This window comes from Colossoma macropomum, unplaced genomic scaffold (genome assembly GCF_904425465.1).
Source record: "Colossoma macropomum unplaced genomic scaffold, Colossoma_macropomum, whole genome shotgun sequence".
Lineage (NCBI taxonomy): Eukaryota > Metazoa > Chordata > Actinopteri > Characiformes > Serrasalmidae > Colossoma > Colossoma macropomum.
In genome coordinates this window covers 35215392-35232757 of record NW_023494792.1, presented here as the reverse complement: position 1 = coordinate 35232757, position 17366 = coordinate 35215392, and the positions used below count along the sequence as shown (strand labels likewise).

The 17366-nt window shown below is 37.0% G+C and overlaps 1 protein-coding gene across 1 annotated transcript; it reads right to left on the bottom strand.

Annotated features, from left to right (window-relative positions):
* Nucleotides 1-1886: 1886 nt before the first annotated feature.
* Nucleotides 1887-15482, bottom strand: LOC118812193 (sialic acid-binding Ig-like lectin 5). Its single transcript, XM_036576977.1, has 9 exons — nucleotides 15310-15482; nucleotides 11673-11740; nucleotides 11041-11400; nucleotides 10609-10929; nucleotides 10196-10450; nucleotides 7891-8190; nucleotides 5193-5280; nucleotides 3585-3642; nucleotides 1887-2645 (listed from the first exon to the last, which is right to left on the bottom strand). The coding sequence occupies exons 2-9, from the start codon at nucleotides 11716-11718 to the stop codon at nucleotides 2244-2246; spliced, it is 1830 nt and encodes a 609-aa protein (XP_036432870.1). The 5' UTR covers nucleotides 11719-11740; nucleotides 15310-15482; the 3' UTR covers nucleotides 1887-2243.
* Nucleotides 15483-17366: the final 1884 nt, after the last annotated feature.

Below are 17366 nucleotides of genomic sequence, written 5' to 3'. Positions count from 1 at the left end.
TACATTTCTACTTTAGTTAAAACACAAAAGTACAGTTTCTATTAAGGAGACCTGTGTGGCTGCAGACATGAACAACTCTGTTACTAACTAAAATTTTTAATGTCTCCTTAGTACTGTTCATCAAAATATAACTATAACTCACAGCACATTTAGTTTTGATACTTTCATATATTTAAAAGCAAATACATTTGTACATTTTTTTTAAATGCATGAAAGTATCAAAACTAAATGTGCTGTGAGTTGTGTGCCTTCTGAAGAAGTACTTGAATGATTTACTGTCATTATATCTTTATCAGTATAATGTAGATTTTGCATTTTAAGCCTAAACATTGAGCTGGACCTTCCTTTTGAGCCTGTGCATGTGACATTAATATGTAAAGACATATATCATGGTGCTAAAAACTCCCTCGAAATCTGAATGAACAACTCTGAGTTTTAAATTATTATTTCAGGCTTTACAGGGAGACACATTCAATTTTAACAAAAACAAAATCTTACATGGTGCTTCTTTATGTTAGATGCATCACTATCTTTCATATACCTGATAAGTGGTTTTATTAACTCGGTCTCTGCTTTATGCTTCTGAAATGAAACAAATACTTCAATCAATTTAGTTTAACCAGCAGGTCCAAAGTTTTACCACACATTTCTATAACCTAAGAATAACTTACATAACTTACAACTTACAGCCATCTTACATTGCATCCCATTTAGTCACTGGCTACTAAGCCTTAGCATGTACCAAGATTAGGATTTTAAGACATTAAGTAGGGCTGAACGATTTTGGTGAAATATCTAATTGCGATTTTTCTGTCCAATATTGTGATGAAATTTTAAATTGTGAATGTTTTCTATAAACTGATGTATTTTTTTGACTAATAAAACCACGTTTTGGCTTGAAGCTTGAACACTTAACACAGAGCACCAGCCTCCGAGTTATTTGCGGTTGTGATGTCACAGCACACGGCTGTTTGGATACTTCTGATTGGCCGAATTCATATAAAAGCAGTTCACAAGCTCTGTGTGATTAGGTTAATTTTCCCTACTTAACCCTTGCAGCGTGTTAACATTCACACTTAAAAAGATGGTTCTTTAAGGGTTCTATAGTAAAGAAAATGGTTCTATATGGAACTATGAACCCTCAAAAAACCTGTGGCCTGATTATATGCGTCTTTGCATTTTGAAACCCTTGTGGGTGCTATATAGAGTGTAGTCGAAAATAAACTTTAAGACTATGATAAAAAATGCAGCTTTTTCGGTTTAAAAATTGCACTCTTTAAAGTTGCGAATTCAATATAAAAATGATTAATTTTCAGCCCTAATGTTAAAGCCCCTTTTGTCAAGACATTTGTCAGTTAGTATCACAATTAAAAGTGCTGAGAGTTATTACAGTTATGTGTTAATTAACAGTTTATATGCAGACATAAAAACTATGTTTGCAACAGAGTTAGCTGTGGATGTGCAGTGACACAGGTCTCCTGAATAGAAAGTGTACATTGTACTTAAACTCAAGTAGAAATGTATGGAACTGATTAAGCTCTTAACTAGTTTTCTCCCCTGAAAGATACAATACTTAAAAATGATGCTTCATAACGGTGTTATACAGACGTATGCAAAACTTTAAACGCCCAAATGACATGTTTTGATTAGTCGAAATTAGTTAACACATTCTCTATGGGGAACAACCTTTAAGTGCACAATTTCTAACTATTTGCTGAGTTTAACATATTAAGGAAAAAATTAAAACAAACTAGAAAATGTGTCATTACATTAATTGCACAGGCCACATTTTTTGTTTTATTTTTTCCCATATAAACAATACAGCAAATAAACAGTAATTTATTAAAAATATGCAAAAAGAAAATGTGTTTATTTATTGTCACTTGACCAGGGGTGCCCAAACTTTTGCACAAGATGGTAAATGGAATAAATATTTCACTCTAGTTTGGGGCCACCTATGTCAATACAATGTCATTTACTTCATAAAACATCTTCTGTTCTCTTGCAAAAACTGGCATAAGCTGTTGATGAATACTTAAGTATTTCTTTGTAAATATGTTACTTAACGCTTATGCATGTGTTATGAAGTCTCTATGTAGGTAACCTGCAAATAAAGTGCAACCATTTTGCTTTTACCTATATGAAGAAATTGCAAGCCAGGCTGCCTCATGCGTTTATCTCTCTGACACTGTGTTCTGGTTCAGCTTGTGCATAAACACCTTCAGCTCCATCTACGTCTACTGCTACTGCTCTGGTTCTGTTGGTTTTGTCTCTGATTGCTCTTTTTCCACACCAGGGTCCAAATCTGACTGAGGGGTCTTGTGATGGATGATGTTTCCATATGTTGTCTCCTCGTTTGCGGGCTGGATGATCTCTTCTCCACTCACCGTCTCCGGTTTGATTTGTTCTTCCTCAGTGGCAGCTGAGTTTTCTGCCTCTGTGGTCTCTCTCTCAGGGTCTTCTCTCGAGCTGTGATGGATGGCGGCGTAATCAGGCGTAAGAGAGGAAAGACCCCTGATTTCGCCTGACCCTTTTTCAGCATTTGGGAAGTAGATGGTGGAGTAGTGGAGAATGTCCAGGTTGGGTGATAATATGTTTTTGTTGGCATATACAGACTCCTCCTCCTGCTCATCCTGACAAACAGCCTGTGGGATTGACAGCAAAACATTTTTTATATGAGTATTTAATCTTTGAGTTTTTGTATACAAAGCATGTGAAGTCATTCTGGTGTTAGATTTGAACTTAATCTAAAAACAGTATTGCAATACTCCACTGTGTTATGTTTCCAAAAGACCAACCCTAATCTACAAAGGAGATATCAAGGTATGTATTCATTTGTGCTGTCTGAGAATTGTACGACGGTAGGGCAACACAGATCCAGTCAAGAAAACAGCGCAAATACGCAGCATGGTATCCTTGTTTCATATGGAGGACAACAGAATGTGTCACAATGTCCGTCCAGTGTAACAAGAATAGCTACCTCTGTGTGAAGCTGCTGTGAGATTCCTGCAAGATGAGCTTTCTACATGTTAAACTGGCATCAAAAAAGTAGACAGGTTCAACTCAGACGTCAGGACTCAGAAGTGAATCAGAAAATCATTCTCTGAGCAGAACCAATATTTTAAAGCCTCCAGAAGTTGTTATGATCAGAATAATTCAAACACAATGTTGCACCCTGTCAACACAGTTGAGCCTGTGGTCAGTACTGTGAAGAGGAGAAATAAAGAAAGGGGCAAGGTAAAGGTCTGTCTGGAAGATAGTGATCGGAGCTATTCGAGCAGCTCCTACAAGGACATCTGTGTTTCCCACCAGTACTTGCCCTGCTTCAACACTAAACTTGGACAGTGTGGACAAGACTGCAAAACATTACAAGCTACAAACAGCCATCCCCTCAGACAATGGGCTGAACCAGCTGGCTGATAAGCTGAACACACACTACTGCAGGTTTGGAAAGCAAAGTATATATATATATATATATATATATATATAATATATATATATATATATAATATTATATATATACACACAAACACACATGTGTGTGTGTGTGTGTGTGTGTGTAGTTAATGGAATTTCCCACTAACCCTATCATTTAAAACGAGTCCTGCAGTTTCTTCTTGTGGAGGTTTGTGATGCGTTCTCCTGAAAAACAATTTAATTTCTCCTTAATCATCAGATCTTAATACAACTCCACCATACTTACACTGTGGTAAAAAAACATTCAATTTACAGATTATAAATAAACTGTTCAGTTGTAAATAAATGGATGTATACGCAATAAAATAAGGATGAAACTACACTTAAAATATCTTGCAATAAGTGCATGGGGAACATGCCTTCTCCTTTAAAAGGCAAAAAAGACATTAAAGGTCAGTTATTGTCTTCAGGCAAATGGCAATGCAATTCACTGACAAAAGGTATGGAGCTCTGCTGGTGACACCCATATAAATAAAAATAATGTTTGCATGCCTTACTAACGCATGGGAACGAGATCCTAATGCGTGGCCACGACTTAGAAAGGTGTGGGAACCAGATCATGCCTTACTAATTCATTCAGTCCGTGGGGCTTCCGCTGCGCCACTGGGGAGCACAGGTGACTATGGGTAAAAAACCTCAAGGAAGGGGAAAAGAAGAGGCGGAAAAACAGCAATGGTAAACAAAAGAAACCCTGAAACAAGTGTCCTCAAACAAAGGTTGAACTAGAAAGGTGAAATGAAAGATAATAGGAAAACAAAAAACACTTCCACTATAAGAACGACGGGAAGGCAGACTTTGTTTCAGTTGTTTGCTCTTGGTGGTTGGTTTATTTCTTGGAGCAGTTTATAGCTCAAGCCTCTTTTTTGTTTCTAAGTAGTTTTGGGACAGTTTATTTTTTATTTTTGCCCTCCTTTCCTTTTTCTGTAGTTTTGGGGCAATTTCTTTTCTCAGCCCTCTTTTCTTTTCTTTTCTTTTGTTTTCTTTTCTTTTCTTTTCTTTCCTTTCCTTTTCTTGAACGACACTAAGTACCGTACCGGTCACCCCTCTACAAAGGTGTGACAAACGCCACTGTCTGCCACGGCCTTAAGTAGAGGAGTCCGCAGATGTGTCGAGTTGGGCCTAATCAGCCCGAGGGCTTCTGGGCATTGGAGTTCCCTGAAGTTATGGCCCCGTGCCGCCACCGCCCTCTGCTGGCAGCTGGCGGGGCTGGCTGAACCCTTACACAGACTTAATCTTGGGCCAGGAAACCAGTCATAAGTGTTGTAAGCATATTTGCAAAATAATAAAAATAATAAAAACGGCAACAATACTTTAGTAAAGTACAAATCTTTCAAAATAATAATGTAAATAATTATTAAATTCTTATGGGATTAGTTTTACATAAGGAGGTGGGGTAATTTTTGCCTGTGTTTTTACTGTACACTTTCGCTTCAGTAAAGATTCTGGCACCTTAAATGAGCCTTATAAATAACTTCAGGTTATATTAATCCTGTGCAAATTGTCATGTCGGTGAATATTCTGTAGAAAGAGAGTATGGAGGCTTGAAGAAGCGATTATGAACATTATAGACATTTTGTGGTAAACTGCCAATACTACACCTCCCCTTGGAAAAATAATCCCGTCCAAATAGAGCTTAAGACTAGTAAATGTCAGTTATTCTTTTGAACAGACTTCACCGCTCTTGAGGTCTAGTAATGTGTGTAATATGGACACACCTTCCACACAAATATATTGTACACAGGATCATCACTGCAGAAGCTCCAACAGCAGCACCGACCAGCACAGAGGGAATGTGGAAAGGACCTACAGTGATCAATAAAAATGATAATTGGTTATTTAAGCAGAGATAAGCTGGAGATGACTTGGTTAATACAAAGTTCAGGAGCCTGCTGAACAAGGCTGGCTTTGACAGTCCTATACAGCAGGAGTTTTTTGGGCTCCCCCATCTTGCTAACTGATTACTGTAAAATTAGACTGTAAATAATAACAAAACATCCATACGATGTCTAAATTACATAAATGTGTAACTGGCAAATTGTGTCTTGTGGCTAGTTACTGCTGATTGGATGCTTTTTTAGGGTACTAATGAGTTATAATTTAAATTACAGATCACCTTCTCAGCATTCTTGATCCAAGGGTCTCTTTCATGACACAGTGTTTCTTGCTTACCCAGCTAACTGTAAGCTTAGTTGGATCTATTAATCTAATTAATCACAGCCTGAGTATGTAAACCTGGATTAATTTCAGCCTGAGTATCTAAACCTGGACTATTTACTGTCTATCTAAACCTGAATTAATCACAGCCCAAGTATCAAAAGCTGGATTAATCACAGCCTGAGTTTCTAAACTTGGATTAATCAAAGTTTGAGTAATCCTGGATTAATCACAGCATGTGTATATAATCCTGGATTGATCACCAGTATCTAAATCTGGACTATTCACAGTCTGAATATATAAACCTAGATTAATCCCAGCCTGCAAATATAAACCTGGATTAATCGCAGTCTGAGTATCTAAACCTGGATTAATCACAGTCTGAGTATATGAGAAAAGAACAAAATATATTTTAAAAGTCTTCAGACTTTTCTCATTTTCTCCTTTTTTTTTCCATTTTTGGCTCCAGTTGTGTTGCATTATCATTACTAGAAGCTGAATTGTATCATTATATTTATTCTTGTTTTTAATTTGATTTTGATTCTGATTTGATTTTGTTGTTTGTGTTGTTGTTCCTTTGTTTATTGGCATCTTTGTTGTTCTATGCCTCTAGAAACTGTACCATAGTTTTGCATCACATGCTAAAATAAAACAAAGCCTTTATCTTTGGGTGAACCTCCTTGCTCTCTCCTCATACCTTAAAAGAACAAATATTCCTTAAGGAAAAAACAGGTCAAACCTAACAAGCTAAGGAAAGTGACTCTATTCACAACTTTCCTAGAGCTTCTTAGGCTTCAATAGTGAAAAGCAAGATGTAAAATGATGCAGAGAACTTAATAATATGATACACACTGCATTATGCAAATGAAATGACAAATGACAAAACTTTTTAAATTAGTGTTGAAGGGTTGAATATTTCCTGTGGGTGTTATAAAGAGAAGTCTTTCAACAGTGTATCTGCAGGTCTTGATAGCTAAAGGCTCTTTGGCCTCAAAACAGCCTGAATGCTTACAGCAAAATCACTTCCTTTTTGTGGTTTATGAGCTGAGAAACAATTTAAAGCACGCAGCAGTTTTTAAGTGTGAAAACAGAAGAACAAGACGGCACGTGCTAGAAAACACAGGCCTAAATATAAATTTTGACTTTCCGCTAAAAGTCTGAAAAAAAACTGTTCTTTCTCGGCAGTTACATTCTCTAAAATATTTGTATGTGGGCAATATGCATCATGTGCTGCATCACTGTTGCAAAAGGGGAAATCCACTTTTAATCTACCCTGAAGGAGCTTATTTTGACATTTTGATAAATGACTGCTGTAAAACATCAACTATAATCAGCACGTTTGGTAGTTCAGTAAAAAAAACATCAACGCTAGGTGGGCATTCTGATTGTCTTTGTTGGGCAGGGGTCAAAAAATAGCAAGATGGACAAAGTGCAGAAAAAATACATCAACAAATAAATGCAGATAGAAGTCAAAAATCTAAAGAATTAAGACACACTTGGAAATGGATAAGAAATACATAAAAAGCACTAAAACAAACCAAACATAAACACAATAAGCAACATATTAACTGTTAATGAGATGGCAGAGCTAGAACATTCAAAGGAAATCCAGGAGGAGGATCCCATGACCTACAAAGTAATGACTACTACAGTTTCCAAAGATCTAAATTTACCAAAAAAAGTGCAAGTCTCTGAACATTCACCTAAAAGTGCCAACTTAGCTCATTTGCAAATAGCACATCACTCTCCATCCAATTTATTAGAAGCCCTAACTTTGTGTTTCTGCCCAAAGGCCACTTTATCATAAACCCTGACCTCATCCTCCAAAAATACTCATGCAAGATCAGCTCTGTGGTCTGAAACTGACCAGCAATGAAGTGGATGACTAACACAATCTGTACATCAGTAGATGAGCTAAGGTCTCTGACTTCACACAGTCAAGATTACAAGGATTTTTCATTCTACGGAACTCATTTTCATCCACACTGACAGATGTGGCTAAAGTTCATGAGAATAATATATTTTTCCCAAGAATTTGACCTATAATATATTTTTAAAAAAATGTATTCAGGGCGAAGAGGCCTGGTGTTATGGGGCAACCTGTACCTGCGCAGCACCCTTTTCTCTAATAGTGTAGTCCATCAGCCAAGACGTGTTTTTTGTCTGAAGTTTGCTACTTCACATTTAGCACTGGAGTTAACAAGCACTGGAAGCTTATAGCCAGTTAGCATCATGTTTAAGCAAAGCAGTGTTTCTAACCTGCAGATGAGCCATGAAAAGTAGCCACAGAGTAGAACAGCTGAGAGGTGCTGCCCAGCCTGTTGGTGCTGATACACTGCAGAGTGCCTGTAAGTGATTGTTGCATATAGATGAAGCTCTTGAGGCCTGTGCTGCCTACAGACTCCTCCCTGATGGATGGGTCCTTAGAGGGTGGGACAGGTTGTCCAGACAGACGCCACTCCAGTTTAGGAACAGGACGTCCATGAACCTCACAGACACACACGATCCCACCTTTACTGCTGCTGTTACAGTGGGAGGAGAGAGAGATCTGAGGAGAATCTGAGGCAGAGAGAGAGAGAGAGAGAGAGAGAGAGAGAGAGAGAGAGAGAGAGAGAGAGAGAGTGAGAGACCTTTTCATGTTCCTGTAATCCTGAAAACTTTTTTCGTATTCAATTTTATAATCTACTACACTTTCGCATTTCAATATGTAGTAGTTTTCTCACTACATGCTGTTGTAACAGATGCAGAGTGTGGCTTTGTGTTGTCATGTTGAAGTAAGCAGGAGGCCAGGAGCCATGCCCGCCACACAACGAAATACGCCATAAGAATTAATGAAAATGAAACAGAAAACCTGAACAAAATTCCAAAAAGGCAAATTCTCTCATTTATGTTAACACTAGTTAGCCATTCTGTGCTACTCACAGATTTCCCTGTAGGTCTGTCATTCTAAAACTTTTGCCCAATCACAGTGGGAATGCTGTCGAGGGTAAACAGATCTTCCTGCTCTTTTAAGAATGGTATTTTTATTCAACAAAGCGGCTGATTTGATTGATTATCTATTTGGAAAAAGCAGATCTGTAGTGCTTTCTTTCTGCTCCTGTAAGGAAACCGAACCAGCCAGACGCTCGCGCTAAAAACGAAAAATGAGGCTTTATTATTGGGGGTTTGGCAAAACTCAGTATCAGTGAGCAGGTGGTGATCAAATCCACCAGAAAGGTCAAAGTACAAAGAAGGACTAACATAAACAAAACCGGGCAACCAGATCTAAAAGGACAAAAAGAAAAAGAAAAAGTCAGAGAAGGTCAGAATATTGCAAGAGGCAATTGGAGCCAGAGGGATGCGGGACAGCTCAACTTTGCAGCACATCCACAATACTTTTCTTAATACGTTTTATGTTGTCAGAACACAGGATCACAGTATGGATTTTTTCCCATCTACCAGCACAACCCCAACATAAAATACAGGGATGGGGTAATTTGGGAGAACACAATGAGGAGGGTAGACAAACTTACATACAAAGAACCCACCCTCCTCAGTATGCCGAGTACCATGGCCGTAACTAGCTATGAGGACACCGAAGAAGAATTTCAGAAGAATTTTTTTTTCACTTTTCTTTGTTCATGAGATGTAAAATGTAGAGAAAGCGCCCTTATGGTAATGTGTCACAGTGTCACAGACCTTGATTTGTTTTCTGTGAGCGCTGTCACTGTATTATGGCCAATTAAAATCTCCCAAGCTTTTCCTCAGCCCCCCAATAACTGCTTAGCAACCGCTGCTATCCACAGTTACTTCAGTACTTTATCAGCAGCCATAATGTTCGTGCCTAGCATTAGGACACTGAGGACCTGTGAAGTTTTTGAAGCGTTTTATTAGATTCAGTGTGGACAAAAGCAACAAAGTGAACAGTGACATGTGCTCAGCTGACCTCAGAACAGCTGCAGTTCAGCCATAGACTTAACTACAGGCTCCATAGTCAGCAATATTAGTGATTAGATGAGAAATTAAAGCTGTACTGTGTTACCTACTCATAACATAATACAGCCAGCATGAGAAAGTTCACTGTTAACCAGCATATTGATGGTGTAGCATCATGTAGCTAACGTTATTAAATCAGCAGGTACATTAGACTGTATTTTGTCTAATTTTTTTTTCAAAATAAACATATAAATAAATAGTTCTATGATTAACTAAATGAACTTAAGCAGGATAACTGGAGTCAAATCAGTTTGTGGAACAGTAATATCAGTTTATAGGAAAAAAAAATAATGGAGTGATGGGAAAAGAACAAATGAAAGGAAAAGTGCATAACAGTTATGGATGGGTAAACAGGACCAATAATTTGGTGGACAAAAAAACCTGAAGGAGAAACTTGGTGTAATAGTCATATTCAGCAGTTATTTTATTCATTTCTGCAAAATGGACCTCACTTAAATTTTGATCCTAGTTATGGCCCTGCGAAGTACTATCAATAAGCAACAACAGCAACAACAACAACCATCCTGAGAGCCACTTTGTGTGCATCCTCATATATAAAGCTACTAAAGCGTTGTAGCACTGTACTCACTCTGAACGTGCAGCTGCACAGATGAGTTTTGAGCTCCATGTTGGTTCTGAGCTCTACAGTAGTATAAACCACTGTGTGTATCATCAGTCTTGTTGATGGTGAGAGAGGGTCCGGTCTCTATCTGCTCTCCATTCTCTCTGTACCAGGTGTAGTTCACTGCTGGGTTTCCATCACTGCTGCAGTTCAGAGACACTGAACTGCCAAACATCACTGGACCAGACGGAGACACTGACACTGATGTATTCTTAGGAGCATCTGAGAGAAGAAACAGAATAAGAGCATGTAGTATTAGGATGTCAGCTAAACTTCACTGAGTTGATCAGATTTAGGACACCACAAAACTAATAAAACACAAGACTTTTTCACAATGCAGAAACTACTGAGTAATATGTTCAATACATAAACCATCTTACATAGAACATGTAAAACCAGAGAGCGCTGGGTTGTTTTGGTGCCATTGTTCTTCAGCTGGTAGGTGGCAGTGCAGTTGATTCTGAGTCCATGATGAAGGTGAGTAGTGATGAAGTTCAGCTGAGAGGAGGTGAAGCTGGTGTTTTGGTTCTGCTCCTGGCTGCTGTTAGTGGGCAGGGGGCTCCATGACAATGTGGGGGTCTGAGTGGGACACGGAGAAAAAGTAGAGCAGAGCAAACTCACAGAGCTGCCCACCAACACCCTCCGATCCTGCACCTCCATCTGGTCTCTATACAGACTCAGTGTGGGTTTGGGGAGAGAGTCTGACACACAGATGAGGAGTGTCAGAGTGTCATATTACAGAAGGTATGTTTTAAATATATTCTTACTGTTATCTCAGAAGAACAATTACAATGTACATAAATTTCACTCACCTCTGACATTTATAGAAACAAATTGTGTATAATTGTATTTCAGTTCTCCTGCCTCTATTCTGAAGTAATATTTCCCACTGTGACTCTTATTGACGCTGTTGAAGATGGTGGTGCAGTTCTTCATTTTGAGATCTCCTGATATTTTCCCTTTAATCTTGTGGTTTTTCGGTGTTGTGGAGTCAAAGACTGTCTGATGATCCTCAGTGCCATTTTTAAGCCATATTCCTTTAGGATTTTTCTGGAGGTCTGTATCAAACTTGTTCTCAATTGTAAAAGTGCAGGGTATGAGAACACAGCGTCCTCTCACAGCTTCTACACTCTCTGGCAGAGTGATGCTGAAGGAATCGATGCACAGAGCAACTGAACACACACACACACACACACACACACACACACACACACACACACAGAACCACACACACAGAACCACACAAAAGTATTAATACACACAAAAACACCAGGCCAGTCTCTGAAACCTCAGAACATCATTAATATAAAGTACAGCTGCCAGAACCTGAATAAGCACTACAGACAACACACCAATGAACAAATCACACATTTCACATAAATACACAGAAAACATCATGAGTTACACACAGCCCCATGTAAGCTTAACAGTGTAATGCACAAACCTTGAAACAGACAATAAATAACTGTAAGATTCTCTGCTCTTTTCATCTTTCTGATGAGGAAAAATCACCTAAAAAAGAAACAGGCAAACGAGAATGTAATTAATTTAGTATATACTTTATTCAACTGCTTACATAAAACTTAGGATACAAAGAACAGTTTTCAGTAGTTGAATCGGTAACACTTTCTATGAATGTCACCTTTGTAAGCATCTATAAACACATTCATAACATGTTATAATGCATTCATAAGACATTATAAACATAGCTATAAATATTTATAAAAATGCACTATACATTATAGACATGTTTATTATGCATTATGAATTGTTAACATAATGCGTTATAAGTACTGTTCATAACAAATTATAAGAGCTCATAAGTTGTGTTTGTCCGCTCTAAGTAAAGTGAAGCGTACTGTACTAAAGCCTCCTCCAGTGTTCAGAGTGAGGCTTCAAGTTGAAGTATTTACTGAAGGATTTACTGAAACACTAAAACATTCACAGTAAAGCACATTACAGGCTTCAAATGTCAGAGTTTAAACTAGAGCTGCCATCAGTGTTTTACCCAATGTGGGAAAGGTAATGTTCACCACCGTTAGCTTGGTATTTGTCTTTACTTTACGCTCTCCAAGCTGGGACTGACTTCTTTGGCACTGACATTGTAACATGTTATTAACACTATTTATAATGCATTATTTTGACAATTCATAATGTATAATAAACATGGCTATAAAGGGTAATTCAGTGTAATTCTTTTTTATAAATATTTATAACCACATTTATAATGCCTTATGAATACATTATAACATGTTATAAATGTGTTTATAGATGCTTACAAATGCGACGTTCATAGAAAGTGTTACCGTTGAATCTTACCTCTACAGCTTATGTGGAAAAATAACATGCAGTTTATTTTCAGGTGCTGGAGAAGAGTGTAACAGCTTTGTAAAAGTGTTTGTAATCATTAAAAAACTGAGTTCAGTACATATAAATGTCGTTTCAATGTATTATGGCCGTTTTCTTCATAACAAGCACAAAAAATCGCTAACAGCATGCTAATGTCTCAGTAGCTAGCTAGCTAACGTTCCTGTTCCACTCAAAAACAAGGGGTAGGGGTAAAAAGAAGAAATGGGATTGGGCCTAAGTAGTATGCAAAAATAGTACACCACCAAAAGAAGTGCTTTTAGTAGTGCAGTATGTAAAGTTCCAAAGTGTGTTGTTTGGGACGCAGCCTCACTGTCTAACATTAACAGTAGCCTTGTCTCAGTCGTCTAACGCTAGAACTTTCTCCTGTTAGGCTTAACGTGAATTGTTTTGTCATCTCATTTCAGCATAATGGCACCAAAAAAGATAAATAAAACCATTACAGGACACAGGTTTTTTAAGAGTAGCCTTAAGCGAACAGGATTAGTTTTTCAAGGTTAGGTGGGGTAATGCCAGTTTACCTCAGGACATCTGGAATGGTTCAAACATTTAGTTTAGCTGTTATTTTGATTACTCTAACCATTTAGCTTTCTGTCTTATGTGAATGCAGAGCGACATTAGCCTCACCATTTGGGAATTCGCACCAGTCAACTTCACCACATGTAATCAATATGATTTTCCATTGATTGATTATCCATTGAACAGGCTGTTCATGTAACTATACGTTTAAAACCGATCTATGTAAATGATGCTTATTTGGATTGGCTGCTCTATATTAGACATCAGAAAAAACTCCAGGCTGAAAAATTTTAGCGACAGTGGGCGGGGCTAAATTGCAAATGAACTGGTTTTTGTGACATCATTGAAACACTGAATTCAGAACAGACTGTTTTACAGCTGTTTCTATATATGGACTGTGTGGACTGGTAAGTGAATGGTACATGTTAAAACTTTAACAGTATGTACATATTACATCAAACACATTGCAAAGAAGTGAGGAGATCCAATTTTCCAATATGAGACCTTTTAAAGTTTCACGTGTTGTTTGTTTTTCTCTTTTTTGCTTTATTGTGGGGGTAGGGGGGCCTTCAAAGACATTTGATCCATCCTTGAGTGGAGATCTCAACAAAGTCTCACATTCATGTTCATCTGCAACTAAACTCTCATCTCTCCACATTTCTCCTCTATCTCTTCTCTCCTTTCTGTCTAATGCTGTTTCATCTTAGGAATTTTAGGAAAATCCCCATAATGTGTCCTGAGCTATCAAAGAGCAACATTGAGCAATACAATTTTCTTCTGGAGGGCTTCAGGTCAAATTGGTTTATTGGCAATTACAGCCAGAGACTGTAAGGAATTTGTGTAGCATTGAAAAAAGCTTCACAGAAAAACACATTCATCATTGACCATAAATAGGACATTCACAAAAAATGCAATCTTAAAACCACTAATGCTTATGGGATATAAAAAGAAGCACACACAACAATATAAAAGTTAAATAAATAAAGTTAGAGAGAAGGCAGTGCAGTGCAGTCTACCAACAAAATAATCAATTCATTTTTTTTTCCTCCAGAAATACATATTCTTCTAAAGTGTTCTGTTCTAAACCAAACCTGTCACAGGTATTGCTGTGTTATATCTTCAGCGACAGAGTTTGCCCAGCTGCCGTGTGCATGACACACTGAGTGAAGTCACCAGGCGGCATCTGCATTTGTTTGTTTTCTTCAAAATTACATCATATTGTTTGCTGAACATTGTGATTTTAAAACAAGAGATCAGTTCAGATAGATGAATGAATGAAGTATGAATTCTGTACCTCACCTAAAAAAACAACCAAAGTTACCAAATGACAAAAATGATACTAATGACCTCTGTGGTCCACAATGAACTAAAAAACTAGAGATCCTCCAGTAGAGATCCACTACAGCAGATCACCGACAGTAGTGGAAAGAATACTAAAAATTCATAAATAAGTAAAAGTAACGCTATACATTAATAATGCACTTGAAAACAAGCAAAAGTAATAATAATGAAGAGTATGCAAGAGTAAATGTGTTATTTATTGAAAAACGTATTTTGTGTTACTCAATATCACATGCATTGTGGCTACTTAGTAGATTAATGCTTAAATACATAAAAAATAATAAAGATATTTAATCCACTTCATTTCATTCATTGTGTCAATATATCTGGGTACTGTAGTGTCAAATCATTTTAAAGGGGAGTTTCACCCATTTTTTAAGACTGATGCATATTTCACTCATGATAAGATGTAAATTAAGTCATTCAGAGTGGTTTGATGTGTAATGGTTCACTGCAGAGAAACATATTTTCAGATTTCTTTACTGTGGTGGTGATCTTGATGTTTTAACCTCTTAATTTCCTGATTATAAAATACGCAGATGTTCAGTGTTCTTTAAGTCCCGGTGTTATCCATGATATGCCCAGAAGAGCATATTGTGACACTGTATTCATCACCAAATATTTCAGCATTTATCATGGTAATGATGAAATATTGTCATATTGCCCACTCCTAACACAATATATCACTCAGACACATTACTAACCAGCATTTCAAAGTTCTGCTTTACTGATCAGCAACTACCCTGTGTTTCACACCCATTTTACAGCTTCACAAATGAAATCTTTATCAGTGTACAAAGCTCATACAGCACCACTGCTACAGTGAGATTAACAGGAGCTCCAGTGGTTCTTACCTCACAGGGTGGATGAGAAGCTGGTGGAAAAACAGCTCTTTGGTACAGAGAGTGTAGAATCTGTAGTTGTTGAGTTCAGATTGTATAAAGTGTCCTGCTGTATCTGAGCTGTCTGTGGCAGGCTAGATTTCACTGCACTGTGCGACAAACAACACACACACACACATGCACACATATACACACACACCACACACACACCACACACACACACACACACACACACCACACTTTAACTTCCTCTCACACTCGCAAAGCCTGAACGTGCAACACGACTTCAGTAAGGCCCATTTAATAGAAAACTGACTGTTGATGTTTTAAACACTGTTCAGGCTTTAAAACATGCCATTCACTCTCCAGTCCACACAGTCCATATATTTAAAATATGCCTAAACAACTCATTATGAATGAACTGTTTTTGTGATGTCATTAAAACAACAAATTTTATATATCTACCAGTTCAACCAGCAGTAAGGTCATTTACATCAGAGTTTCCCACAGATTTAAAATGGGGAGTGGGGGACCAGCTGTAGGTGGGAGACCCTGACTCAAAAGCATGAATAACAAATTTGATAATAGTCTTTGCAATTAAATGTTATAAATACACAATAAAACTCTACAAATACAATAAAGTTCTACATCAACTCACCTTAACTGGCATTACGATAAAACTCTACATTAACTCACCTTAACCATCACTACAATAAAACTCTACATTAACTCACCTTAACATCATTACATAAAACTCTACATTAACTCACCTTAACCATCATTACAATAAAACTCTACATTAACTCACCTTAACATCACTACAATAAAACTCTACATTAACTCACCTTAACCATCACTACAATAAAACTCTACATTGACTCACCTTAACCATCACTACAATAAAACTCTACATTAACTCACCTTAACATCACTACAATAAAACTCTACATTAACTCACCTTAACCATCACTACAATAAAACTCTACATTAACTCACCTTAACCATCACTACAATAAAACTCTACATTAACTCACCTTAAAATCACTACAATAAAACTCTACTTTAACTCACCTTAACCATCACTACAATAAAACTCTACATTAACTCACCTTAACATCACTACAATAAACTCTACATTACTCACCTTAACCATCATTACAATAAAACTCTACATCAACTCACCTTAACCATCACTACAATAAAACTCTACATTAACTCACCTTAACCATCACTGCAATAAAACTCTACATTAACTCACCTTAACCATCATTACAATAAAACTCTACATTAACTCACCTTAACCATCACTACAATAAAACTCTACATTAACTCACCTTAACATCATTACAATAAAACTCTACATAACTCACCTTAACCATCATTACATAAAACTCTACATTAACTCACCTTAACATCACTACAATAAACTCTACATTAACTCACCTTAACCATCACTACAATAAAACTCTACATTGACTCACCTTAACATCACTACAATAAAACTCTACATTAACTCACCTTAACATCACTACAATAAAACTCTACATTAACTCACCTTAACATCACTACAATAAAACTCTACATTAACTCACCTTAACCATCACTACAATAAAACTCTACATTAACTCACCTTAAAATCACTACAATAAAACTCTACTTTAACTCACCTTAACCATCACTACAATAAAACTCTACATTAACTCACCTTAACATCACTACAATAAAACTCTATATTAACTCACCTTAACCAGCATTACAATAAAACTCTACATTAACTCAACTTAACCATCATTACAATAAAACTCTACATTAACTCACCTTAACCATCACTACAATAAAACTCTACATTAACTCACCTTAACCGTCACTACAATAAAACTCTACATTAACTCACCTTAACCATCACTACAATAAAACTCTACATTAACTCACCTTAACCAGCATTACAATAAAACTCTACATTAACTCACCTTAACCATCATTACAATAAAACTCTACATTAACTCACCTTAACGATCACTACAATAAAACTCTACATTAACTCACCTTAACCATCACTACAATAAAAC